General features: G+C 40.5%; 2 protein-coding genes across 3 annotated transcripts in view; one reads left to right on the top strand and one right to left on the bottom strand.

Moving 5' to 3' along the window:
- The window catches only part of LOC129700534 (ribosome quality control complex subunit NEMF-like), a 63,649-nt gene extending 40,996 nt beyond the window's left edge, over positions 1-22,653 (top strand). The window contains exons 22-33 of one of the 2 annotated variants that reach the window (XM_055641116.1): positions 3,460-3,580; positions 6,313-6,577; positions 11,106-11,151; positions 14,936-14,985; positions 15,490-15,628; positions 16,843-16,920; positions 17,007-17,204; positions 17,339-17,374; positions 19,472-19,578; positions 21,650-21,693; positions 21,778-21,857; positions 22,402-22,653. In XM_055641116.1, the coding sequence (XP_055497091.1) occupies positions 3,460-3,580; positions 6,313-6,577; positions 11,106-11,151; positions 14,936-14,985; positions 15,490-15,628; positions 16,843-16,920; positions 17,007-17,204; positions 17,339-17,374; positions 19,472-19,578; positions 21,650-21,693; positions 21,778-21,857; positions 22,402-22,479 (1,242 nt within the window). In that variant the 3' untranslated portion in view covers positions 22,480-22,653. The remainder of the gene's footprint in view (positions 1-3,459; positions 3,581-6,312; positions 6,578-11,105; positions 11,152-14,935; positions 14,986-15,489; positions 15,629-16,842; positions 16,921-17,006; positions 17,205-17,338; positions 17,375-19,471; positions 19,579-21,649; positions 21,694-21,777; positions 21,858-22,401) is intronic. The other variant, XM_055641117.1, reaches the window with a different exon arrangement.
- A 1,407-nt stretch (positions 22,654-24,060) lies between these two features.
- Positions 24,061-26,767, bottom strand: part of LOC129700541 (kelch domain-containing protein 2-like) — a 34,083-nt gene continuing 31,376 nt past the window's right edge. Inside the window, 1 exon segment of the mRNA XM_055641141.1 lies at positions 24,061-25,546. Within this exon segment, the coding sequence (XP_055497116.1) occupies positions 25,423-25,546 (124 nt within the window). The 3' untranslated portion in view covers positions 24,061-25,422.

Below are 26,767 nucleotides of genomic sequence, written 5' to 3'. Positions count from 1 at the left end.
ACGTTGCCAATTTCCTTCTCTCCATAGATGCTGCCGCACCCGTTGAGTTTCTCCCGCATTTTTGTCCACCTTCGGTTTTCCAGCATCTGCAGTCCCCTCTTGAATATATTATGAGAGGAGTGTATTTTCTCAGAAAATAAAGAAACTGTAGATGTTGGAAATTGGAAATAAAAACTGAAAATGCTGTAAGCATCAAGCAAGTCGGGCAGCATTTATGGAGAGAGATAAATTAAGAGAGAAACAGAATTATATTTCAGGTCGAAGATCATTGTCAGAGGTGACAAAGAAAGAAAAGTAGTTTTAAACTGTACAGATGTGGGGGAAGGATGGACTTGGCAAAGGAAATGTCTGATAGGTTGAGGTCATGGGGATAAGCAGTAGGATTCATCCAGTCAATGGAATCATGGGGTCAGTTGGAGCAAAAAGTGGAACAAATGCCCCAAGTTGAGGGCTGTTAGAAACAGTTTCAATGATGACTTTGCTGAAGAACCAGTTCAGAGCTCTCTATTGCCTCTACTTCAAAATTTCCCTCCAACTCTTTGCCCTTGTGTTGGTGGCTTCCTGCACTGTTCCAAATAAATCCCAGTGTAAGTTTGAGGAACACCAACCATCTTGTCATCCACCTGGGCAAGTTGCAGCTTGCAGGACCCAGTATTGAATTATGCAATGTATTTAAGCAACTCGACTCTCTCTCGGACCTCATCAGAATTGCCATTTCTGCTTTAAGCCATCCATCTGTGATATTTCTCTCTTATCTTCTGGACCTCCATCAGTCCTTCATTTTGCAACTTTTCGTTTGTCTACGTTCTCGCTCTCTTGCTGTTCTCGTCCCAGTTTTTGTCCCAATTTTTTTCCCCCTTGTGCACTTTATTAACTCATTGGCACGATGATTTTTGCAACATTTCCTCAAGACAAGCCGTCCTCAACAAATCAGAGATATTCCCATTACCCTAACATTACTCTACAACTTCTAACTAACTTGTTATTTCTCTTTCCCAGTTCAGATTAAGGCTCTTTGACCTGAAATGTTATCTATGCTTCTCTTTCTGCCTGACCTGCTGTATTTGTATAATGTTATTTAAAATGGTAGGTGCAGATTCTTTGGAGTGCAGAATGCCCATAGCAGCAAGAACTTAAAAAGAGATTCTACAAGAGCAGTCTGAAAGTAGTGAAGTGGGCGGGTGACATCATTGCCTTTCTATTTGTGTAATACTGCTTTGTAAGTCCTACTTTCCATTATGCGTGTTTGTATTAATGTATTAATTTTAATGAGTGTATAAGATCATGAGGGGAATAGATGGGGTGAATGCAAAGGGTGAATTTTACCCAGAATAGACGGATTGAGAACTAGAGAACAGAGGGGAAAGGTTAGAAGGAAAAGATATAATAGGAACCTGAGGGGCAACTTTTTCACACGGAGGTGGGTGTATGGAACGAGCTGCCAGAAAAGGTAGTTGAGGCAGGTACTATAACAACATTAAAAATACATTGCATAGGTACATGGATAGGAAAGGTGCAGAGTGATATAGGCCAAATGTGGGCAGGTGGGACTAGCATAGATCTTGGTCTGCATTGGCAAGTTGGGCCAAAGGGCCTATTTCCATGCTGTATGACTATAAGTCATTGTACAGTTCAAAATATTTTTACTTCTTTTCAGTTGGACTTAAATGGTTGTAATTTAATGACATGCTTCATGAATGCCATTTGTCTGTACCAATTTACAAGCATCCAAGTGGCCTTTCTGGAATTAAATTAATTTGTGCTAAATTAATTTCAAACTTATTACCTTTGAAGTAGCACAAAAGCCTCAAGGCACTTAATGATAGCTGAGCCATAATAGCAGATGTTATTGGTCAATGAGATAGTTAGTAAGGACCATCTTAAAGGAGGATGAAGAGGCAGGAAAAAAGGTTTGTGAGGAATCACAAAGATTTAAGGCACAGTTGCCAGTACTGGAGGATTGAATTTGAGGGCATCTGAGAGATTGAAACTGGTCCAGAAATCTTGAATGAGGCAGAGGATACTACAGAGCTAGAAAGGGTGAGACCACGAAGCAATATAACACCAAGGATGAGAAATGAAGTCTTGAGTAGCCAGGAGCCGATAAACGTCAGCAAAGTCTGAGGAGATTCAGGAAAATCTTGATGTCAGGTCAGCAGCAGAGTTTTCAATAATCAATTTTACGGAGGGCCAGCATTGACAGGCAGGGGGTAACAGAAGTGTGGGTGAGTTTTGGCAGCTAATAACCTGAGGCAGGGGCAGAGTAAACATCGGTACAGAGGTGTAAATAGTTGACACAATGTGTCGGAAGGAACTGCTGATGCGGGTTTAAACCGAAGATAGACCAAAATAGCTGGACTAACTCAGTGGGTCAGACAGCATCTCTGGAGAAAAGGAATAGGCGACATTTCGGGAATAGTTGAGTTTGGAACTAGGGAACATACTTTTTGACAGGTGTAGAAGTTGATGACTGTTCTTCCTAGTATTTGGCTGGAGGAAATTAGGGAATAGTTTTGTGGTGGAAATTCAGCTCTATTGGATTGAGACTAACTACCTTGAACCCTTAAGGGCCTGTCCCACTTAGGTGTCCTTGGCACGCAAATTACACGACCTCGTGGTCGTGTTGAGGCGCACGGGTATCGTATGGCTAAGAGGGGCCGGCCCCACTTAGAAGCGCGGAGGGGTATGTAGTTGTGCACGACATCGCGCGGGGCTCCGAAATTTTTGTAGTGAACAAAATCTTCGCGCGCCAACGGCCTGTCGCGTAACTGACGGCCAAAGTGGGACAGGCCCAAGACCCTGGCGCGATGCAACGTCTCACCTCCAACAGCAGCAGAAGCAGGCAAACGATCGCCGAACTCGGCCTGGGGCTCACGGCCGTTGCGGTCCGGATCCGCCCCCACTTCTACTCCCAGAGCGGGGCCAAGAAAATTGAAGATGGACGCAAAATGCCGGAGTAACTCAGCAGGACCAGCAGCATCTCTGGAGAGAAGCAATGAGTAATGTTTCGGGTCAAGACCCTTCTTTTCAACTGAAGAAGAGTCTCGACCCGAAACGTCACCAATTGCTTCTCTCCAGAGACGCTGCCGGTCCCGCTGAGTTACTCCGGCTTTGTGTCCATCTTCAAATGACGTCACGGGCTCCAGACGGCTGTGCGAACGCATGTAATCGCGCCCGACCTTCGCTCAACGGCTCAACGCGACCACGAGGTCGCGTAATTTGCATGCCAAGGACACGTAAGTGGGACAGGCCCTTTACAGTCAGCAGCAGAGATCAAATTCATCCCATCTATATCCCAGAATTCCCACAGATTCCTAACTAATTGTTAACTATGTTTCTAATGAAAGTTAAATTCATCTTGTTTTGTAGAATGTTCTTATTGTGGCTATCATAAATGTAGCATTACTGTTACCATTTCTCAGCCAGGGTTCCAAGACTGTTTGATTTGCTTGTACGTAGGTTGATGAGCAGTATGTGTGGAGGCACGTGGGGGAGAGGAAGGTCAAAGTGCAGGATGAAGACATGGAGACTGTAACCAGCAGCACCTCTGACCTTTATACCGAGGATACAGTTCCCTTAGGTAATGCATGAAAGGCCATACACACATAGATTACTGTAGGTAACTTTGTTCCAACCTAAAGTTATATTTATGAAATAGTTTTGATTGTAAAGGAATTAAAGACTGTTTGAGAATTGAAGTGTCTGCGGGGAGGGGAACACATTTCATGGCATCTTGCCCTGGCAGGAGAACATTTGGCTCATTTAGACGCAACTGGTTTTCAGTCTCATTCCCTCACTTACTTCACTATTACCCATCCAATCGCACTTACCCATCAGCTGCACTCCGGTTCTTCTCCCACCCACCTACAGTGGTCTATTGGCCGACCAAACTGCAGTTCTTCGGGATGTGGGAGGAAACCGGAGTAACTGGGGAAAACCCACAGGATGGCAGGGAGAATGTGCAACTCTACAGACAGCGGTCAGGAGTGAGCCCTGGCTGCTGGAGCAGCACTGACTGGAACATCATGTAGAAAACCTTTGCAAATAATTCATTAAAGTGACTATGTCTCTGCGGAAGGAATATAAGATAGGTGTAGGCGTATGTGATTATGTGGATCTATATTTTCATGTGCTATACTGCTGCCACCAAAACATGTTTGTAATCAGTTCTCATAAGTGCAGAAGTGGGCCATTCGGCCACTTAATTGGACACACATCATTGAGTAAGGTACAATAAATAATTAGATAAAGTCAAATTGCAGACTTTATTGAAACTTCTTACAGCATTTTAAATTACTGGTAGAAAGACAAGAGATTCACGATTCAAGAGAGTTTATTGTCATGTGTCCCAGATAGGACAATGAAATTCTTGCTTTGCTTCAGCACAACAGAATATAGTAGGCATGAATAAATACAGAACAGATCAGTGTGTCCATTTACCATTATATAAATATATACACACATTAATAAATAAGCAGATAAAGTGCAAATAAACAGATAATGGTCTATTAATGTTCAGAGTTTTGTTTCAGTTGAGTTTAATAGCCTGATGGCTGTGGGGAAGCAGCTATTCCTGAACCTGGACGTTGCAGTCTTCAGGCTCCTGTACCTTCTACCTGAGATGTTTTTTTGAAAGTTAAGAACTTTCCATGGTAAAGAACAACACCAGGTGAAGATTGAAAGAATCAATGCAGGAAATATTGATATAATATCTGGATATAATCAAATGTAATCTGATTTCCCAACATGACAAATGGTGCAGATTGAAGCCTTAGCTCTGAGGATCTGCTGTGCAGATTAAGAGTTTCAGATAGTGACAGAGCTATGATGTTCTGTTTATTGACCTGCTGTAGGATAAAAGCACTCTCTCAGATGAGATTACTCAAAACGACACATCTTTGGATACCTTGGTAAGCTTGTACTGCAGAATAAACTAGCATTGGTCTAACTTTAACAGCTAGATAAATTGTACACATGCTTTATACCATAAAGGGCCTGTCCCACCAGCATGCGACTGCATGCGGCAAGCGCGACCTAACATGGTCGCTTGAGCCGTACGGCCACGCGGGGCCGGTCCCATTTCGATCGCCGGAGCCGTATGGAGTTGCGCGGAGCTGGTCCCGACATCACGTGGGGCTCCGAAAAACTGACCGTGTTCAAAAATACCGCGCAGCAACGGCCTGTCGGCCCGCAGCCGCATAGAGGCCGTACGCAGCGCCTCGACGGGCGTACACATTGTCTTGACACCGTACGCCTAGCGCGTGGCGTTACACGATGATGTCACCGCCCGGCTTGCCGTTGCGCGATGATGTAAACGCCCGACGCCGTGCGTCGTCCAAATTCATTCGGCCCGCTGCCTGCCCAGCTGATTGGTGAGTATGATGTCGGGACCAGCCCCGCACAACTCCAGACGGCTCCGCGGTTGGAAGTGGGACCGTCTTCAATGATTTTTAGATTGATTTTCACTGTGGTTTGTAACAGACTAAATGAGACATGCCAAGAATAAACTTCAATCGATGAATGATGGTTACCTGGCTGAATTAAAGGAAAAAGACAAAATATTGTTAGTCTTTTGAAAATACTTTAACCTTCCTGTTTAATAACCCCAAAACAGGAAGCAAACAGGCTATTGAACACGACAAACAATACTAAAGGGCAGTCACGGTGGCGCAGTGGTAGAGTTGCTGCCTTACAGCAAAATGCAGCGCCAGAGACCCGGGTTCGATCCCGACTACGGGTGCTGCCTGTATGGAGTTTATACGTTCTCCCCGTGATCTGCGTGGGTTTTCTCCAAAATCTTCGGTTTCCTCCCACACTCCAAAGACGTGCAGGTTTGTAGGTTAATTGGCTTGGTTAATTGGCTTGATAAAAATATAAAATTGTCCAAGTTGGCGATATGCAGCGTACTGCTGCCCTGCCGACTACAAAATTCAGAAGGTTCAGAAACTCCATAACACAAACCGCCTAGATTGCACAAGGGACTTGGGACTTTGTCTTTGTTTTTTGTTTTTTTAACTTTTTGCTGTTTATTGTGGTATGTTTACATATGTGTTGTGCTGCTGCAAGTGAAAATGTCATTGTTCTGTTTTGGGACATATGACAATAAAACACTCTTGACATTACTGTGACCAGAATGCGATATAATGTCAGAATATTGCATGACTGTCATATACATGTGGTAGATATTATTTGCAGATTATCCCTTACACAGAACTATCGAATTTTCTAACCTTGCTTTTAGATACTAAATGTCCGTTGTCATTAAATGCTTATTTAATTTATACTAATATTGAAATAAATTATTTTGTTAAGCTGAATCAGATAATGGTGAAAGCAGTAGTGATGAAGATAATGAGACTGGCCTTGAAGCCGAAAACCAATGTGAAGAGGCGCAAGGAGATGCAGAGGGTGAGGAGGACAATGCTGGATGTGAATCAGACGATCAACATCAAGAGCAGACTGTCAGTGAAGATTCTGAAGAAACGCAGAATATCGAGGAAAATCAAAGTGAAGAAGAAAATGCAGAAGTTAGTTATCCCGATACAGCTATTGATCTGTCTCATCTTCAGTCAAAGAGGTAATTTTTATTTAGATTATTTTAGGTTACTCTACTAGTTACATTTTCCCTTAGACTGTTGGTACGTCAGTTTTATGTTTAACATAATGAATTGAGGGCTGACTTTCATCATTCTTGATGCCACCAAAAGGAAATGTCCTGCCAGACAAAGGGATTTCTTTGCAAAACACTTTCTGATTCTAACTTGAAACAACAGACTGTAAGATACAACATCAGCATGAAGTAACAGTAACAGACTTTGAAAAGCTCATTGTAGAGAGAGTCATGCTGCACGGAAACAGGCCTTTCGGCTGAACTCATCCATACTGAACAAGATGCCCCATCTACACTAGTCACACCTGCCCATATCCCTCAAAACCCTTCCCATCCATTTACCTGACATGGAAGAACTCGGAGTAGAACTACAGATTTTCCATAGTTAAGCTGGAATGATCAATGGGGTAGGAGGGTGAGTAGTTTGCAAGGTGATCTGCTCCTTTCATTGTTCACGCAGAACTTCTATGTGCGTCTGATGCTTGGACACGAGGTCCTCCAAACTATCCTGAATGCTCCTCCTTTACTTTCAGTGACCCTGGCCAGGGATACTTAAGACCCTGTCCCACTTTCCTGAGTTACTCACAAACTCTCTCGAGTTTTCCCCTTGATTTGAACTCGGAGAATTACGGTAATAGCCGTTCGTAGGTACTCGGGGCTATTTTTTTTACTCGTGGATATTTTTCAACATGTTGAAAAAACGTCCCGACTTACTCGATGCCCCAAGTTCCTACGGCTGGCATTACGAGCCGCTACGAAACATCCACGGACTCGCTACAGACATTCCCCGAGTTCGAATCAAGTGATGACAGAACCTTCAAAATCACTTGCACTTCAAAATCTAGGAATCTCTCCATTTAAAAAATATTCTATTTGTTTTCCTGTTAAAAAATCTAGTTTTCCGACTATGTCTTTACACCCATCCATCCTAGTTCCCGTTTCATGGTTGAGCTTACTCCCTCCCCTCTGTACTACACCGCACCTCCCGGCTCCTGAGAAATACCATGGTTTTATCTTGTGTCAAAGGCATTATACAACTTTAAACGGTGGCCGATTGGGAAAGGGGGAGATGCAGCGAGACCTGGGTGTCATGGTACACCAGTCATTGAAGGTAGGCATGCAGGTGCAGCAGGCAGTAAAGAAAGCGAATGGCATGTTGGCTTTCATAGCAAGAGGATTTGAGTATAGGAGCAGGGAGGTTCTACTGCAGTTGTATAGGGTCTTGGTGAGACCACACCTGGAGTATTGCGTGCAGTTTTGGTCTCCAAATCTGAGGAAGGACATTATTGCCATAGAGGGAGTGCAGAGAAGGTTCACCAGACTGATTCCTGGGATGTCAGGACTGTCTTATGAAGAAAGACTGGATAGACTTGGTTTATACTCTCTAGAGTTTAGGAGATTGAGAGGGGATCTTATAGAAACTTACAAAATTCTTAAGGGGTTGGACAGGCTAGATGCAGGAAGATTGTTTCCGATGTTGGGGAAGTCCAGGACAAGGGGTCACAGCTTAAGGATAAGGGGGAAATCCTTTAAAACCGAGATGAGGAGAACTTTTTTCACACAGAGAGTGGTGAATCTCTGGAACTCTCTGCCACAGAGGGTAGTTGAGGCCAGTTCATTGGCTATATTTAAGAGGGAGTTAGATGTGGCCCTTGTGGCCAAGGGGATCAGAGGGTATGGAGAAAAGGCAGGTACGGGATACTGAGTTGGATGATCAGCCATGATCATATTAAATGGCGGTGCAGGCTCGAAGGGCCGAATGGCCTACTCCTGCACCTAATTTCTATGTTTCTATGTCTATGTTTTCTAAAAGAAGCATTTGAGTTAATATGCAAAATGAATTTGCTTTCAAACAGCAGTGACCTGCAGGATTTAAAATAGCTTTACAGCAGACCAATGTTGTGCCGCTAATCAATGTTTCATTGAGGCAGACCATCTACAGAGATGACTAACAGATGGGGGTGTGTACCATAACATGGCTTTACTGGCAGCTGGAAAATACCAACTTTATGCAATTGTTTTTCAAAACCATTTGTTTTCAAAGCAAATATATTTTTTAATTTTAAAATGTTAGTTTTAGTTTTTCCCCATTATTTTCCCAAAGTAAAACATAATTGGTGTGTTGCATAATGGTTCATTTCATTTTTAACTGCTCAGCAAATGAAACAGCTCATAGATGCATACAGCAAGACCTAAAAAATCCATTCAAGCATGGCTGGTGATTGATAGGAAACATTTACACCAGAGAGGTGTTGAGTGATAGTCTATCCACCAACCTCTGATATTCAGTCATGAAACTAAATCCACAATACCCATAAAATGCTGTGAATTACACCAACCTGAAACTCATTTGCACTATGCCACATAAATGCTGTGGCCACAGGAGCAAGTCAGAAGCTGGACATTCTGTGGCATGTGATCCACATTTTGATATCCAAAAGCCACTACCTCATCTACAGAACATTTTGGGTGTGTGATGAATACAGGCCCAGAGTAATGCAACTCTCTCACAAATCTTGATGCTATTTAGGAAGAAGCAGCCCATCAACAGCCCTAAACATTAATTCCCTCAGTCAGAAGAGATTGCAGCACAGAAATAGGCCCCCCTCAAGCTGACCTTTTTTTCTTCTCCACTAATCCCATTTGTCTGCTCTAGGATTTCATCCTTCTATGTCTTGCCTACTAGAGTGCCTGAATACATCTCTTTAAAAGGGAGTGATTGTATCTGACTCTTCCGTGTCTCTGGCAGCGAGTTCCAGATATCAACCATTCTCTGTGGGGAAGATAGCAGTCCCTCAGCGATCACCCTTACACTAGTTCTATCCTACACACTAGGACGGTTTGCAGAAGACAATTAACTACAAATCTGCAGGTCTTTGAAATGTAAGAGGAAACCGACCTGATCACAGGAAGAACATGCAAACTCAACGCAGACAGCACCTGGAGTCAGGATCAAACCTGGGGCTATGAGGCAGCAATGCTACCGCTTTGCCACTGTGCTGCCCATCTGTTAATGCTCTGCTCAATTTTCTATCTGACGTATATCCCTGCTTCCTTGCTATCCACAACACCACCAACTTTTAAATCAACTGGGTACTTGCTAATTATACCTCATACATTCACATCCATGTTTATATACGTGGTAAACATCAAGTCTACTCTGCCATTCATTCACGGCTGATCTATCTTTCCCACTCAACCCCATTCTCCTGCCTTCTCCCCCTAACCCCTGACACCTGTATTAATCAAGAATATATCACACTCCACCTTAAAAAATATCCATTGATTTGGCCTCCACAGCAATCTGACTAAAAAAAGGGGGGGGGGGGGGGGGGAGGAAGGGGGGGAGGAAGAGGGGGAGGGGGGGGGGGGGGGGGGGGGGGGGAGGAACAGGGGGGGGGGATGTGTGGGGAGGGGGAAGGGGGGAAGTGTAGGGTGTGGAGGGACTCCACTCAGCAGCCACTGGCCGCGACACCACACAGCACCTCCCGACTCCACACAGCGGCTTTCCCGACTCCACTCTTGCAGACTCAATCCGGACTACTTGCGGACTCAGCCCCGACTCCGGGGCTTTATTCTCCGCGGGAGCCGGAAGGGGCGTTACCTTCATCGTGATTGACAGGCGAGAATACCGATCTGCTGATTTCATGATATTTTAAACCTTCATCACTTTTGTATAATTCCACCGATCGGATCAAAACTTGGTGGGTTGGAGTAGAGGAGAACGGCGTGTACGGGGGCGAAAACATTCTATCAATAAAGTCAGTTTTTGCGCAAATTTAAAAAAAAACAAGCAAGTGGTCAAGAGTTTTATTAATAGTATAGATTATCACTTCTCCTACATGATTTTCCAGTTATCCAACATCTTGCCTCTTTCTTAATCTTTATATAACGGAAGAAGCACTTGCTATCCTCTTTTATATTATGAGCTTCCTTATTATCTTCATATTTCATCTTTTCACCCCATATTGCCTTTTTAGTTACCTTCTGTTGTTCTTTAAAAGCTTCCCAATCCTCTTGCTTCCCACTAATCTTTGTTATGTTATACGTCTTCTCTTTTAGTTTTATACTGTACTTGACTTCCCTTGTCAGCCACGGTCGCCTCATTCTCCCCCTAGAATCTTTCTTCCTCTTTGGAATGAAAAGATCCTGTATCTTCCAAATTATTCCCAGCATTAGTCTTGCCCTTGCTGTTCCATGTCATCCCTGCTAGGATCCTTTACCAGTCAACTTTGACCATCCTCATGCCTGTGCAGTCCCCTTTGCTCAGCTGCAATACCGACACATCCGATTTCACCCCCTCCCTCTCAAAATGCAGGTTAAATCTTGTCATATTGTGGTCGCTACCTCCTTGTGGTTCCCTTATCAAATCTGATTCATTCCACAACATTAAGTCCAGAATTGTAGAAATCTGTTGTAGGAATTGCTGTAGGAATCACACTTGTGAAAATAATCATAATATTGAAACTCAGTCCTAAATCTTTTTTTTCAACAGATCCTTGCAAATTTATAGCAGACCTAAAGAAGAACTGGTTGCCGAGGTAAGGGTGCAATATATACCAAGGATGCATAAATGTTCTGTGTGTCTTCATTTCATGTCCATTTTACTTGCGTCTGATACTAGCGTCTGAGTATTCCAGTGTGTTGTAATGTTATTCTTTTCTCCTCTGGGACAAAATTTTCACCCCAGACTAAACTCTGATTGGGACAGATGTGCCGATGTTAAGTGAATAGGATTTGTGCTTCAGTCTGATTAGTAAGCATTTATACATTGCGCTAATTAGTGTTTAATTGGATAGTCCATTCAAAAGTATTGATTTATCAAATGTGAACAAAAGCTGGTGTCCTTTTGAGGATGTGGTTACCTTTCTAATGCCCCTGCCGCACTTAGTAAACCTGAAAGGAAACCTCTGGAGACTTTGCGCCTCACCCAAGGTTTCCGTGCGGTTCCCGGAGGTTTTTGTCAGTCTCCCTAATGGTCGAAAGTGGTTTTCGCTTCTTCTATGTTCCGGCGCTTAGTCTTACCTTCCACTACCTGCAACCTCCGGCAACCACCTGCAACCTCCGGCAACCACCTTCAACTAGTGACGCAACCAGCATCGACTAAAAAATTACAGATTTTTAAAACGGCAACCTATTTTTAGTCACGGCTGGTGTTGAATTTTTTGAAATAATCGCTGGGAGGGGCGCAAAGTCTCCAGAGGTTTCTGTTCAGGTTTCCTAAGTGGGACAGGGGCATTAGGCAACGCAGGATCAATGTCCTTCATATATGTGTAAAACATTAATCTCCTACACATCTACAGTTAGGTGTTCTGCCAGTAGCTGCTGACAGCAATACTGTACTTCCCTACAGAGTCTGCTGTCTCAGATTCAACTAATGCAGGAATTATGATTTGATGGAAGCATGTTTGATATTAAAAACAGATTGAAAGTTTTAATATTTACATACCTGGAGTAACAAATATTTAATGACATATGTGTAAGAAGGAACTGCAGATGCTGGTTTAAACCAAAGATAGGCACAAAAAGCTGGAGTGATGCAGCGGGTCGGACAGCATCTCTGGAGAATATGAATAGACGACGTTTCGGGTCGAGACCCTTCTCTCCTGACCCGAAACTTTAAATATTTATTGACATACTGAGTTGTAGTTACGAGTGACCAAATTCCCTGAAGAAGAGTCTAGACTCGAAATGTTACCCATTCCTTCTCTCCATAGATGCTGCCTGTCCCACTGAGTTACTCCAGCATTTTGTGTTCACCTTCCTAGGAATACGTGTGGAATTTCATTCTTTCAGATTAATACTTAAACATTGAATGATTTTTTTTAGTTCATTATTTTTTTAAATTATTTTTAATGCTGAAATTCTGGTTTCTCCTTTAATCCCATATAACCATAATAACAATTACAGCACGGAAACAGGCCATCTCGGCCCTTCAAGTCCGTGCCGGACCCATGTGTATATTTAAATCTTTATTTTATGTTCTGTACAGTCATTATAATATGTAATGTTTTGGTTTATATTCCCATTTTACTCTTTCAAATTTCTTCAGTCGTTTTTCTCCAAGTTTCCTGCTTGATGCCAACATGCTGCTGGCCATCATGACAGAGAACTGATTCAAAGTCACAGCAGAATGAACAAATCCTTGCAGCCCGCTCACTAAATCTTCATTCTTCAGGCATATCTTTTTAATATTTAAAGTGACAGGGTGTAGGTTGAATCTCTCGTGCCAGGTAAAGGCACTGTATGGAATTTTGATTTGCATATCTAAAGAAAGCATATATTTACCTTGGGATGGTGCATTGTAGAATCTCTAATGCGCTTTGGGGGCATGGTCTCAGGATATAGGGTTCGTTACTTTGGGTGAGATGAGAAATGATTTCAATTAGATATAAAATGTTGACGCTCTCTACTCCAAGGGGTTGTGGATGCTCCAACATTGGAGAAAGGGATTCAAGATTCAAGAGAGTTTATTGTCATGTGTCCCAGATAGGACAATGAAATTCTTGCTTTGCTTCAGCACAACAGAATATAGTATAGTATAATATACACACACATATATATAAGCTGATAAAGTGCAATGGGCTATTAATGATCAGAGTTTTGTTTGAGTTGAGTTTAATAGCCTGATGGCTGTGGGGAAGGAGCTCTTCCTGAACCTGGATGTTGCAGATTTCAGGCTCCTGTGCCTTCTACCTGAATGCAGCAGATTGTAAGAGTTATAGGAATCCCGGATATGGGGATTGGTGGGAAAATACTGAGGCACAGAATCAGCCTTGACTTTAATGAATAGTGCAGAGGGTTTTAGGAGCTCACTGTGTTTTAAAATCCATTCATGGGTCTGCTCCACTCTCACTATAAACTCAACCAGCCTTACAACTTTCCCAGATCTCAGTCTTGCACCAGTTTTGGCTACGTGATTGTCCCTGGTGTGAAATGGTTCGAATAGGGGTGCTGTCTACAGCTGCGCTAGACCTGAACCTCTGAAATTCCCTGCCAAAACCACAGCACCTCACCTTTGCTTTTCCCCCTCCCCCTTAAAATGCATTTTATTGATCATGTTTTTAGTCGCCTGCCCTGTCAAATTTAGTTTGATAATACCTGTTAAATATTGTGGGATATATACATTAAAGGTGCTATATATTTATTTAGCAGATGACCCAACAGGTAGGAACTGGCCCGTTTTGTTCTTTACCTGAAAATGTCTGGCATTTTGCTGATTACATTTGCGTTTTTTTTCTGTGTGCATTTTCAGGATTTGGGTGTCACTGGTAAGGTCAACATTTGTTGTTCATTCCTATTTGCCCTTCAGATGGTGGTGCAAGCACACTGCTCTTCTGCTGAAGGTTGTCCCTCTATGTTGATGGGCTGGCAATGATGAAGGACTGATGAAGTATTTCCAAGTGAAGGATGCTGTGCAACTTATGAGAGGAACCTGTGTGTGGTGGTGTACCCTGCCGACACCGCTCTTTTTGATAGCACCTCTCAAAGCAGCAATCTGTCAGAGAAGCCTAGATAGGTATCAGCAGTGAGCTACTTTCTGCTAACTGGTGTCACGTTTCTAGAGAGTTGCTGATGAAACATTCATCCAGGAAGATGCTCCTGACTAGTAGTGGAAATACTTTGGTGTGTCAGGAGGTGACTGCCATGCATCCTCTCACCTACCCGCTCTTGTAGACATGTTGCAGTCCCGTTGATTCCAGTCAGTTGTGATCCCCAGGATATTGCCAAACGCAGGCAGGTGGGACTAGTGTAGATGGGGCATGTTGGCCAGTGTGGGAAGCCAAGTGCTCCAGTTTTCTCCCACACTCCAAAGATGTACAAGGTTTGTAGGTTAATTGGCTTTGGTAAAAATTGTAAAATTGTCCCGAGAGTTAAGTATACGCTGGTCGGTGTGGGCTCGGTGGACCAAAGGGCTTATTTCCACTTTGTGGAAAGTCTAGAAGTTGGGCCAAAGAGCCAGCTCCCATGCTGTACGACTCCATGATAATGGGGGACTCTGCAATGACAGTGCCATTTAATGTCATCGGTGGATGGTAAAATGATGTGGGAAATTCACATCATTGTATATCTTGAGCCGAGAACAATATTTTTGTACATGAGGATTAAAAAAAGGGAACAAATGCAAGTAGTATTTTGATAACGAGAGAATAACCCTTTAAGTTTCTACTTGAATTCTATTAATGTTTTTTTTTTATATACTGAAGTTATATATTCTTTCTAACACTATTTCAAATCGTGTTTCTCCCAAGCTGTGCTTCATTTCTCGTTTTAGTAAATCAGTGTTGGCCTCAATCCAGAGCTATTTTTGTTTTATTTCTACAGGTTGATGTGAAATCACAAAGTCGGAAACACCTATCAACAAAAGAGAGGAAGTAAGTACAACGAAGATGTTTGGAAAATGAATGAGCCGGATAGTAAGTATATCACAACTAAAGACATTTACAGCGTAGAAACCGCAATCTTCTGGCTGAAAATATCCCAGCAGATTCCTCGAGCCTTCACAACGTTCTCCCTGTATCTGCATCTTCATCTACTCTGGTATTTTCCAACATCCTAAACATTTGCATTAGATCCCAAAGTACAAGAATACATCATTGGGTAAAGCAGCATCTCTGGAGGACATGGTTAGGAGACGTTTTGGGTCGGGAGCCTTCCTCCAAAAATATGCATGAGGGTGGTTAATTGGCTTCTGTAAACTCCCCTAATGCGTAACTGAGTGGCAGAATTAGGTGGGACCTGATTGAAGAATAAAATGAGATTAGTGTTGATTAGTATAAATGGTGCTTAATGTCCTCATGGACATTGTCTAAAGGGTCCTTTTCCACACTGTTTTGATGTACAGCAAAAGAGATTAAATTATTTTGTTTGTGTTCTAGAGAAATGAAAAAGAGGAAGAAGTTTGAAACAGAAGGCTCAGAACTAACAGTTCCGTCTGAAGCCAGTAAGGCATCTGTGGAAGACCTAGATGTGAAAATGACTTCATCTTCACAACAGCCATTGAAGAGAGGACAAAAGGTCATGAGTAGAAAAGCTTGAATAATATATATTTTTATTGTCATTTCTAAGGTCTACCTCAGAATTTTCCATGTATATATTCGTGTTTGGAACTTCCAGTACTCTTAGTAAAGTGAAACGCGTGCTGGGAGTATCAGTTAATAATAGAAATCACTGAAAATACCACAGCGAGTCGTTTTAACATTTAAGTGTTACTCAAAGTACTGAATGGTTACGAGTTCAGGAAAAAGCATTGGTCTCAGTTTATTGGGTTCTTACGTGTTTTGTATTTAAAATATGGAATTACAGGTGGCATTAGTTTAGAACACATCCTTCAGATCTAGAATATGGGTTAAGGTCTACCTCAGATTAATGGGATAAAGAAATCTTAGTTTGTTATTCATTCCTTACTATCTTTTCAGCTTGTTAACCCAAAGTGTTCCCTTAATTATTATGCTGAGACCTTACAGCTTGGCTGATGTGTAATTTTTTTTTGTGTGCTGACTGATCATTAGAAAAAAAGTTATGAGAGCACTGCTTTGAATTTGGTTGTGCTAAATGTGACCTGATTAAGGGGCTGTCCCACTTGGGCGACCTAATCTGCGAGTTCTGGCGAGTTTGCCCTCGACTCATACTCGCAGCATGGTCGACACGAGGTCTTCGTAACTCTCCTTCATGCTCGAGAGTCGTCTCCACGTACTCGAGACCTCAACTAGGTCGCGGCGTTTTTTCAACATGTTGAAAAATGCCCGCAAGTAAAAAAAGGTCGCCATGGAAAAAATCGATATTTTTTTACTCCTAGTCGGTCGGTCAGCATGTTAGTCGTAGGTAATCGAGGGTAGTCGAAGTTAGTCGTAGATAGTCTTCATCATAGTCGAAGGAGGTCGTTTTCACTCTCCACTATTCGGTGTCCAGTTTTCCCAATGTTAGTCGTAGCTAGTCGAAGCTAGTCTTCAACATAGTCGAAGGAGGTCTTCAACATGACATTTTTTCAAATTCGCCAATTAGGTCGCCCAAGTGGGACAGCCCCTTTATGCTTATTGCTGGTGATCCATACCTGTAAAGTTATGTTTTTCGCCTTTATGAACATCATTAAGAGTAAAGATGAGAAACAGATCAGATCATTCTGATCAGAGTTCTGATTTCCACTAATCTTAATCCATTTGAAGATGTTATTGCTTAGTTTCAGGAATTCCTAATGTATTAAAGTTATTACTTTGTTGTGCAATATGAAGGCTAAACTGAAGAAAATTAAAGAAAAATATAAAGATCAAGATGAAGAGGATCGTGAATTGATGATGAAATTACTTGGGGTGAGCATTAATTTGCATAAAAGAAAAATATTATTATTTTTTAAATTAATAAAAATTACATTTTAATTTGTGTTATATGGATCCAGTCAGCAGGTCCAAGTAAAGAGGAGAAGATTAAGAAAGGAAAAAAGGGGAAAGCAAAAGAACCGCCTAAGAAACAAGAGAAGAAACAAGCTTTGAAAGAAGTGATTATTGATCAAAGCAAACTACATGATCTGGAGACAGTGACACATCAAATGGTAGACGTTGCTCTGGAGAGTATTCCTGCAGAAGATCAACAAGAGGTAAGGCACAACAGCCCCATTAAGTACTGATATTGTAAGAACTTTGGTTCTGTAATTTTATTTGATAGCATGTACATTCATTTTTAATTCATGTTAAATGTTAATATATATATATATTTTTTACCATTTGGGAGCAGGAGGATCCCGAGCAAGACTTGCAGGCATCTGAGGTAAGTTGTTCATTAACAAATGAATCCTACAAAATTATTTTGGCTACCTGTGACCTTTTAGCTTTCCTCTGTGTTACAAATATTTCTCAAGTGTTTGAGGAAGAAAACTGCAAAAATCATTTGGATAAAGTCATAAAAATGGCAAATAGAATGAATGCGGGGGGGGGGGGGGGGGGAGAAGTGTGAGATTATACGTTTGGTAATTGTAAATAAGACAAGGGTTACATAATAAACGGCAGGGTATTGAAACATAGAGGGACCAAGAATTGGGAAGTATGATTGACGTGATTTGCTGATAGGCCTCCTGTGTTGCAAATTTCTATGACTGCGTTGATCGGGATCTTTTATAAATTATATAATGATAATTTATATATGGTGAATATTACCTGTTGAAAAATGAATTATTGTTGGATTGCTAGGATGGCACAGCCCTGCAGCTAGTGTTTTGTTGTCTCCGTGCCAGAGACCCAGTTTCAATCCTGACATGCAGTACTGTCTGTAGAATTTGCACGTTTTCTGTGGCTGCATTGGTTTTGTAGGCTTAATGTAGGATTTGTGGTGCTGTATGTCTGACGTGGAAATGGCTTGATGTGACATTAGCTGAGAGCCATGTAAGGGGGTAAAAAGCACATCAATAAAGCAAGTTAGACAGATTTTAATGAGAGTGGAATGGTCCAGAGGATAGCCAATTTAATACTCAATTTCTTCTGCAGTTGTATAGGGCTCTGGTGAGACCACATCTGGAGTATTGTGTACAGTTTTGGTCTCCTAATTTGAGGAAGGACATCCTTGTGAATGAAGCAGTGTAGCGTCGGTTCACGAGATTGATCCCTGGGATGGCGGGACTGTCATATGAGGAAAATTCACTGGAGTTTAGAAGGATGAAGGGGAATCTTATAGAAACATATGAAATTATAAAAGGACTGGTCAAGCTAGATGCAGGAAAAACGTTCCCAATGTTGGGCGAGTCCAGAACCAGGGGCCACAGTCTTAGAATAAAGGGGAGGCCATTTAAGACTGAGGTGAGAAAAAACGTTTTCATCCAGAGAGTTGTGAACGTGTGGAATTCCCTGCCACAGAGGGCAGTGGAGGCCAAATCACTGGATGGATTTAAGAGAGAGTTAGATAGAGCTCTAGGGGCTAGTGGAGTCAAGGGATATGGGGAGAAGGCAGGCACGGGTTATTGATGGGGACGATCAGCCATGATCACAATGAATGGCGGTGCTGGCTCGAAGGGCCGAATGGCCTCCTCCTGCACCTATTTTCTATGTTTCTAATTTTCCAAAAGAGATCACCTAATCTATTCCAGCAATCCAGATAAATTGATATCTGTAGTTGGGAAAAATACAAAATATTTTATAGAAGTCAAAATTTAGAAATAAACAACAACATGGATTTCACAAAACTGGAGTTATGGAAACTGATAAATCACCAACAAGGTAGCAGATGAGGGCAGAGGTGTCATTGTTGTGAATACAATGTAAAGTTCACAAGGCCGTAGATGTATTCCACTGTGAGACACAAAGCCAAATTAGGGGAGGGAGTGTTTACAATAGGGAGGGAGAATGCCAGCAATAGATAAAATAGTGGCATAGAAGGGTGAAAAATCCCCTGACCAGCAGATGTAGTTGACCTAAACATAATCTGCTACCAAGGATCCAGATTGCAGGCTCATTTATTATAGTTTAAGAAAGAACTGCAGATGCTGGAAAAATCAAAGGTAGACAAATATTTTGGAGAAATTCAGCGGGTGAGGCAGCATCTATGGAGCGAAGGAATAGACGATGTATCGGGTTGAGAAGTAGGGTCAGTTATTATAGTTGTTGGGTTATGCTGCATGCAACAGGCACGAAGACTTGTGTCAGGATTCTTTCAAATAACTATTTTCAAATACCATTGACATGCTGATTGGAGTAGAAGCTCGAAATTTTTTTGTAACTGGTAATGGTGCCAAGTAGCTTGTTCATTTTTAATTTGGATTGTTAGATTTTTTTGAATCAGTGGTTAAAGTATAGAAACGGTCACAACTTGGCTCAAGGGATGGAACATGTTCAATCTTGTAACTGACTGTTGAAATGATTCTGTTTCATTGTTTAGGAGAGCGAGAAGCTGCTGACTTCATTGTCTGGCCAACCTCACCCTGAAGACGTGTTGCTGTTCTCCATCCCCTTCTGTGCTCCCTACACTGCCATGACCAATTATAAGTGAGTTTCGTATCTAAACAATCCCCTTCCCTTGGCTTGTTGGTGCTCGGCTTTCAGCAAAATCACAAAGGTTGCAAGAGAAAAACAGGAAGGTCCAGTTGAGTCATTAAATAAATTGTTCATTCTCCATTCTGAATCAGAAGATTGAAGGTCCATCTCAGGACTTGAGTGCAAATTGTAAACTCATTTTGTCGTGGTGTACTCGGGGAATGCTGCTTTGTTGACACCAACAGTGATCAAAGAGATCTTCTTCATATTTCAAATGGCAGGAAGGGGATTTTCATTAATATAGTGCTCACATATTCTAATGTTAAAAGGCTGGGTACTCATTCCTGATGTCACGGTCTACCTTTCCTGTCTGTAATCACTGGAGGCAAATCATGACCAGTGATGCACAAGATTAAAACTGACCCACTCACAGTCATTGTCCCACAGCTCCCAATAGAATGCTTGGTAGCCAGGAAGCTTACTTTCATGAATCGCTATTCAACAAGCACGTTTTTGACCAGTGCTCAATTATTTAGAGCACTAACTCACCTCAACAAAATATTATAGTCTTGTCATGCAGGAATAATTGCAGCCTGACTATGCTGTGGGAAATCCTTCAGTTCAAAGATTTAATACAATAACTGATTTATTTATCACTGGCAAATAGAAAATAGCTTGTGCAGAATTTCATTTATTTCTGAAGCAGAAGTCATGTTTGATTTGCACAAAGTAATAGATTTACACTGAAGATATTGGCACCTTGTCAGTGAAGTTTGCAGATGATACAAATATTTGTCAAGTGTTTGAGGAAGGAAACTGGAAAAACCATTTAGATAAAGTGGTAAATGGAATGAATGTGGGGAAGTGTGAGATTATACGTTTGGTAATTGTAAATAAGACAAGGGCTACATAATAAATGGCAGGGCATTGAAACGTAGAGGGACCAAGAATTGGGAAGTATGATTGGTCTTTGTAGCATTGCGACAGATAGCACAATGGGCTAAGAGTTCGGCTGGCGACCGGAAGGTAGCCGGTTCAAATCCCGCTTGGAGTGCATACTGTCGTTGTGTCCTTGGGCAAGACACTTCACCCACCTTTGCCTGTAATGGAATGTAATTACGGCGGCAGGCGCGGGCACACCGCGACGCCCTGTGTCTCCCTTTCAAGGGAGATGCTAAAAATGCATTTCGTTGTCTCTGTACTGTACACTGACAATGACAATAAATTGAATTAAATTGAATCATCATCATTGATGTGATTTGCTGATAGGCCCCCTGTGTTGCACATTTCTATGACTGCGTTGATGGGGATATTTTATAAATGATATAATGATAATTTATATATGGTGAATATTACCCTTTGAAAAATGAATTATTGTTGGATTGCTAGGATGGCACAGCGCTGCAGCTGGTGTTTTGCTGTCTCCGCGCCAGAGACCCAGTTTCAATCTTGACATGCAGTACTGTCTGTAGAATTTGCACGTTTTCTGTGACTGCGTTGGTTTTGAAGGCTTAATGTCGGATTCGTGTAAATGGTGGTGCTGTATGTCTGACGTGGAAATGGCTTGATGTGACATTAGCTGAGAGCCATTTATTGAAGTGAGCATTATAAGGCTCAAGCAGAAACTGTAAAACAAATGGATAAAGTGTTAAACTGAGGCTAATTTTGCATCTTTAGACTGTATCTATATTTAGGTGGTGATCCTAAATAGATACTATTCTCACAGATGAAACTAAGGAAGGATTGCGAAAGGAAAAAATATTTTTTTAATCCTGATTAGAAATGAAATTGATTTTTTTTTAAATCCCACTAGAATTTGCTTTGGAAAATAGCATCACTAATATATATATATATATATATATATATATATATATATATATATATATATTTTTTATTTTAATGTTCTCATGGTTGTATTTGTAATTCTAAAGTATACGTTCTCATGTGAACCTAGTCTTGTGTAGCTTTTTACTATTTCGGTGCTACTCTTGCAGATTTTGAAAGCAATTCAAATCCTGAAACATGAGACAAGGATGTTTGAAACTCTTACAAAAAATATGTAATCTGTGCTCTTCTACTTTAGGTACAAGGTAAAGCTCACTCCTGGCACACAGAAGAAAGGGAAAGGTAAGTAAAGTTAATGGTACTGTATCTTATCCACAAATTACCTTCAAGTGACCAACATAAAGTAAGTTTTGATTTGTTTTTTAGCGGCTAAAACTGCCTTGCACAGTTTCCTGCATTCTAAAGAATCCTTGCAGCGGGAAAAGGATTTATTACGAAGTGTGAAGGTAATTTTTTTTTGCATGAATTTATCAAATGAAAACCTAGGCAATATTTTTTACTGAAGTTGAGTTTTTAATTGATTCTAGCAGATCATGTGGCAGCTATAAAATTAACAGATCTGCATATTCTGAAATGTAATGTTATTTTAAAATACAAGCCTTAAATTAAAGTGAACTTGATGAGTGCTCGCCGACAACTTAATATAGAAAAATAAAAGCTCTTTGTTAACTTTGTTGTGAAATTCAAGATGAATGTACTTTGTTGTTTAACTGATGAGTAAAAGTTACCTGCTGGTCTTTAACTTGAAGCATATTCCCTGCTACTGCTGAAGTAGATTCATTTCTATTCTGCTTTCAAAGAGGGAATAAGTAACAATTCAATTTGAATTGACAGTATTACTCTCAAATTTCAGGATCATGTATTCATTCTTTAGCTACCTGTACAGATTCCCATAACACAACAGAATTCAACGAAGTGTTAGGAAAGTCAATGTGGTTTCCTTGTTCATGATAATGTCATAAACTAAAATGCATTTTTTTTTACACTCAGGACAATGACTTGTCAAGAAACATTCCTGGAAAGGTGAAGGTCTCGGCCCCTAACCTATTAACAAAAAAACGGAAATAGCCGCACAGGATTTCCTTTAGCTTGAATATAAATGTCTCCAAGGACTGCCTGACAAAGTATAATACATCTAATGATAAAAACTCTTTAAGAGCTGCTTTATTAAAGATTTATTTAATTATAATCAGAATAAGTGGTGAACAGATCTTTTTTTATTTTACACTGTTTTGAAATAAAATCTATGATTGAACATTCGCACACCTATTGAGCAGTAACAGTTTAGTTGAAGACATGTTTTTTAAACTTGACTTGGAAATATCAGTCACCTTGTATTGCTCATGACTGAAGTCCAACTTAAACCAAAATCAATTTTTGGTTTAACCTTCCTGGGAAAGGTTGGACTTTGAAAAAAGCATTAGTTTCTGATTTGTCATGAAGCAAAACCTTGTGCAGCAAACCCTTGAAAAGCTTCCACCTTTCTCCCTCCAAGGTTTATTACAAAATTTGTTCCTTCAGTGGGTTTTTTCATGTACAACTCACAATTGTCATTTATTTGACAAAATATCTATGATAACATAGATTAAATTATGAAATTGGTCAGAAAGCTTACCCATCCTTTCCCATTTTGTCTCTTAAGGACATAAATGATCTAGTAACTAGTTTTCAGTTTAGAGATACAGTGCGGAAACAGGCCCTTTGGTTCACTGAGTCCGCACCAACCAATGATCCCCGCACATTAACGCTATCCTACACATACTAGGGACAATCTACACATTTGCCAAGCCAATTAACCCACAAACCTCTAAATCTTTTGAGTGTGGGAGAAAACCGAAGATCTCCGTACAGACAGCACCCGTAGTCGGTCGCTGGCACTGCAAGCGCTGTAAGGCAGCAACTCTACCGCTGCACCACCATGTTGTCCACTGTGGTTCCCAAGAACCTTAATGATGTGAATCAGTTCACCATGAGGGACCTTGCCAACTGCCTTGTGATTAATGCCAATTTCAGTGCACATCAACAGTCATTTACCAAAATAAATAACATCCAATATTTAAACAAGCTGCATAAATGGTTCAAATGACTGTTTTTGACATAAACCCTGGCAATGGTACAGTCTGACAAGCTGCAGCTCGATGTAAAATACTGACAGTGCTTCAGTCGGCATTAATAATTGACTTAACTTTTCCCTCTGGACAGAAGCATAAGCATGGTTATGTTATGGCCAACTATGAAAATGACCACTGATGTTACCTGAAGCTAATTTAGTTTAAATGGACATCCCTACTAACACAAGGATCACGACCTGAAACGTCACCTATTCCTTTTCTCCAGAGATGCTGCCTGACCTGCTGTGTTACTCCAGTTTTTTGTTTCTATCTTCGGTTTAAACCAGCATCTGCAGTTGCTTCCTGCACAATAACATCACTGGTGACTTGCGACAAGGATACCATTACTATAGGCCACAGAAATGTATACAATTTATCAAACGGAGCAGAATTTTGCTGTCACTGCTGACCTTGAGAAAAACTGCCCATAAAAACTGATGTGGGTCTCCTCCATCCACTGTAATCTCTCCCAATTCAAGGAGCTGAAATAACAATGTAATTAAGCACCCAATTACACAGAAGCATCTTCAAATAGGAAAACAGGGACAAAGTGATTTTTATTTTTAAATAGGAAAGTAAAGGTTTAAACATACAATCATCAAGGAAGAAAGTGAATCGTGAGAATATTTCAAATTATTTTTAAGTGCCAAGGAGTTTACCAAATAGTAGTCAAAACTTCTTACATCACATGCAATCCATCGCAACATCGTGCAGTGAACCACAAAAAGCAAACTGCTAGAAATCTGAAATAAGATGCACGTCAGGCATTGTATTTGCAGCATTTTCTTATTTTAATATAGAGTAAGACTAGTTTTCAATGACTTAAGAGGAGAATTAATGCATTGTACCTATTGAGTAGCATGGAATCACTGACAGTATCTCTGGATGTTCCACATAACAATACATGCCGTAATGGTTTTGCCAACATTACGATAGAATTAAATTACAATTCAACTTCAAGTCCACATTTACAGGTTATCAGCGACTTGTGGCAGTATTGGGATGCAAATCTAAACCTGGCGTGACACTTAGATAGCTACAAAACCAGGATGGAGGCTGGATATTCAAAAGGAGGAACTTTTCCACCATCTAGAAACCGTAAACATAGACAGCTCAGCAGTATTTTAATGTTGAAGCATCATGAAGCAACACAATGCTTACACCATCCAGGACTAATCAATTGCCCAATTGGCAGGTCTGCAGGGACAGTCCCATGTGAAAGCCCCCTGTCCAGCCACACAGAATCTTCACTTACATACACTATGTCAATTCTTTATCATTAGGTTAAAATCTTAAAACTCCATATTTACCAGCACACACGAGGGAGCACTTTTATTGCTTATATATACATCATCTTGATAGTAACTCACCACCTTAAGAAAATGGGCAATACGTTGTCTTTGCCAACAAAACCCATGTGCAAAGAAGAAAGGTAATTTATAAATAAGAGAACTGGGTTGAATCACAGATGATAATTGTCAGGAAAAATGTCCTGAGATTTTCTTTTTTATCATGGAAATATATCCATTCACAAATAAGAGTCGAATGATGACAAGATAGAATTTTCAAATTGTGGCAGATTTAAGTAAGTCATACCTTATAGGTGAAGGTTATAGAACATGCAAATGTTGCCTTTCTGATTTCACAAAGTAAACCATTTTCCTTTTGCTCCACATTTATTCAAAAGCACAAACAATAAACCTAAGATTCCTTTATGCAAAGGCATATTTACACGTTTGTATGAAAAATGACAACATTAACTGCCATCAAAAACAGGTACCAATAAAAATCAGTGGTCATGATTCCCTGGCCATGGATGATGGTCATCTTTCAGGCTGCTAGAAAAAGCAAGAGTTAAATCACACCGCAATGAATACAAATGTGAATATACCAGCAGAATTCATGATCCAGATGTGTTACTGCTTCCAGCTCGTTGATTGATATTGAGAAGAAGATGCTTTGGAAGACAGTCCCATATATTGGCCAGCATTTCTTTATAGTAGATTACTGCTTCCAGGCAAAGTCTGGAGGAGGAAAATAATGCAACATTACAAAAATCATAATTTGTTACACTTCTGTGACCTAGAATTACATATATATAAACCATTACTCAAAAACGTAAAGTTGGATAGTTTAGAACAAGATCAATTAGGAGCACGGATTACTAGTGAAGAAATAAAACAAATAATAAACTCACTGAAAAATGGGAAGACCCCAGGACCAGACGGTTTTAGTAATGAATTTTATAAAAGATTTCAGGAGTCAATCGTACCAAGATTATTCAATTTATACATGCAGGCTTATACTGAAAATAAACTACCAGAAACCCTAGCAGAAGCAACAATAACGCTTATACCAAAAAAAGATAAAGATTTAGATGAACCGGGTTCTTATAGAGCTATTTCACTTCTAAATGCGGATCAGAAAATTTTAGCAAAGATTCTAGCTAGAAGGCTAAATAATTATATTAACAATTTAATAAATACGGATCAAACGGGATTTATACCCAAAAGACAATCATTTAATAATTTGAGAAGGCTTTTCAATATAATGTACTCTCATAATGAGGACAATGAAGATATTTCAGTGGTCACGTTGGATGCAGAGAAGGCATTTGATCAAGTAGAATGGCAGTATTTATACAAGGTACTCCAAAAATTTAATACGGGAGAGAATTTTATTAGATGGATTAAACTACTTTACGATAGACCTACGGCAAGAATATTAACTAACAATACACTATCTCCAAAATTTTACTTATCAAGGGGTAATAGGCAAGGTTGTGCCTTATCACCATTGCTATTTGCCCTTATGATAGAACCGCTGGCCGAAAGGATTAGAAATCACCCGAATATTCACGGATATAACACCAAGGACTCAAAGAATAAAATTTCATTATATGCCGATGATATCCTTTTATATATTACTAATACACAAACGAGTATACCCACCTTATTAACACTAATTGAGGAATTCGGCTCTTTTTCAGGATATAGAATAAATTGGAATAAAAGCGAAATTATGTCTTTAAAACCACAGGATTCGAGACACTTACTAAAATTCCCCTTCAAAATTGCAACAGAAAAATTCAAGTATCTGGGTATTCAAATTACGAGAAGACACAAATCATTATTTAGTGCCAATTTTATACCACTATTAAATAAACTGAATGATACGATTAAATTTTGGAAAACGCTTCCGCTCTCATTGCTAGATAGAATTAACGCTATAAAAATGACTTTCTT

The sequence above is a fragment of the Leucoraja erinacea genome, chromosome 9 (assembly GCF_028641065.1).
Source record: "Leucoraja erinacea ecotype New England chromosome 9, Leri_hhj_1, whole genome shotgun sequence".
NCBI classification, from domain to species: Eukaryota; Metazoa; Chordata; class Chondrichthyes; order Rajiformes; family Rajidae; genus Leucoraja; species Leucoraja erinaceus.
This window is presented reverse-complemented; position numbering and strand designations above follow the sequence as displayed.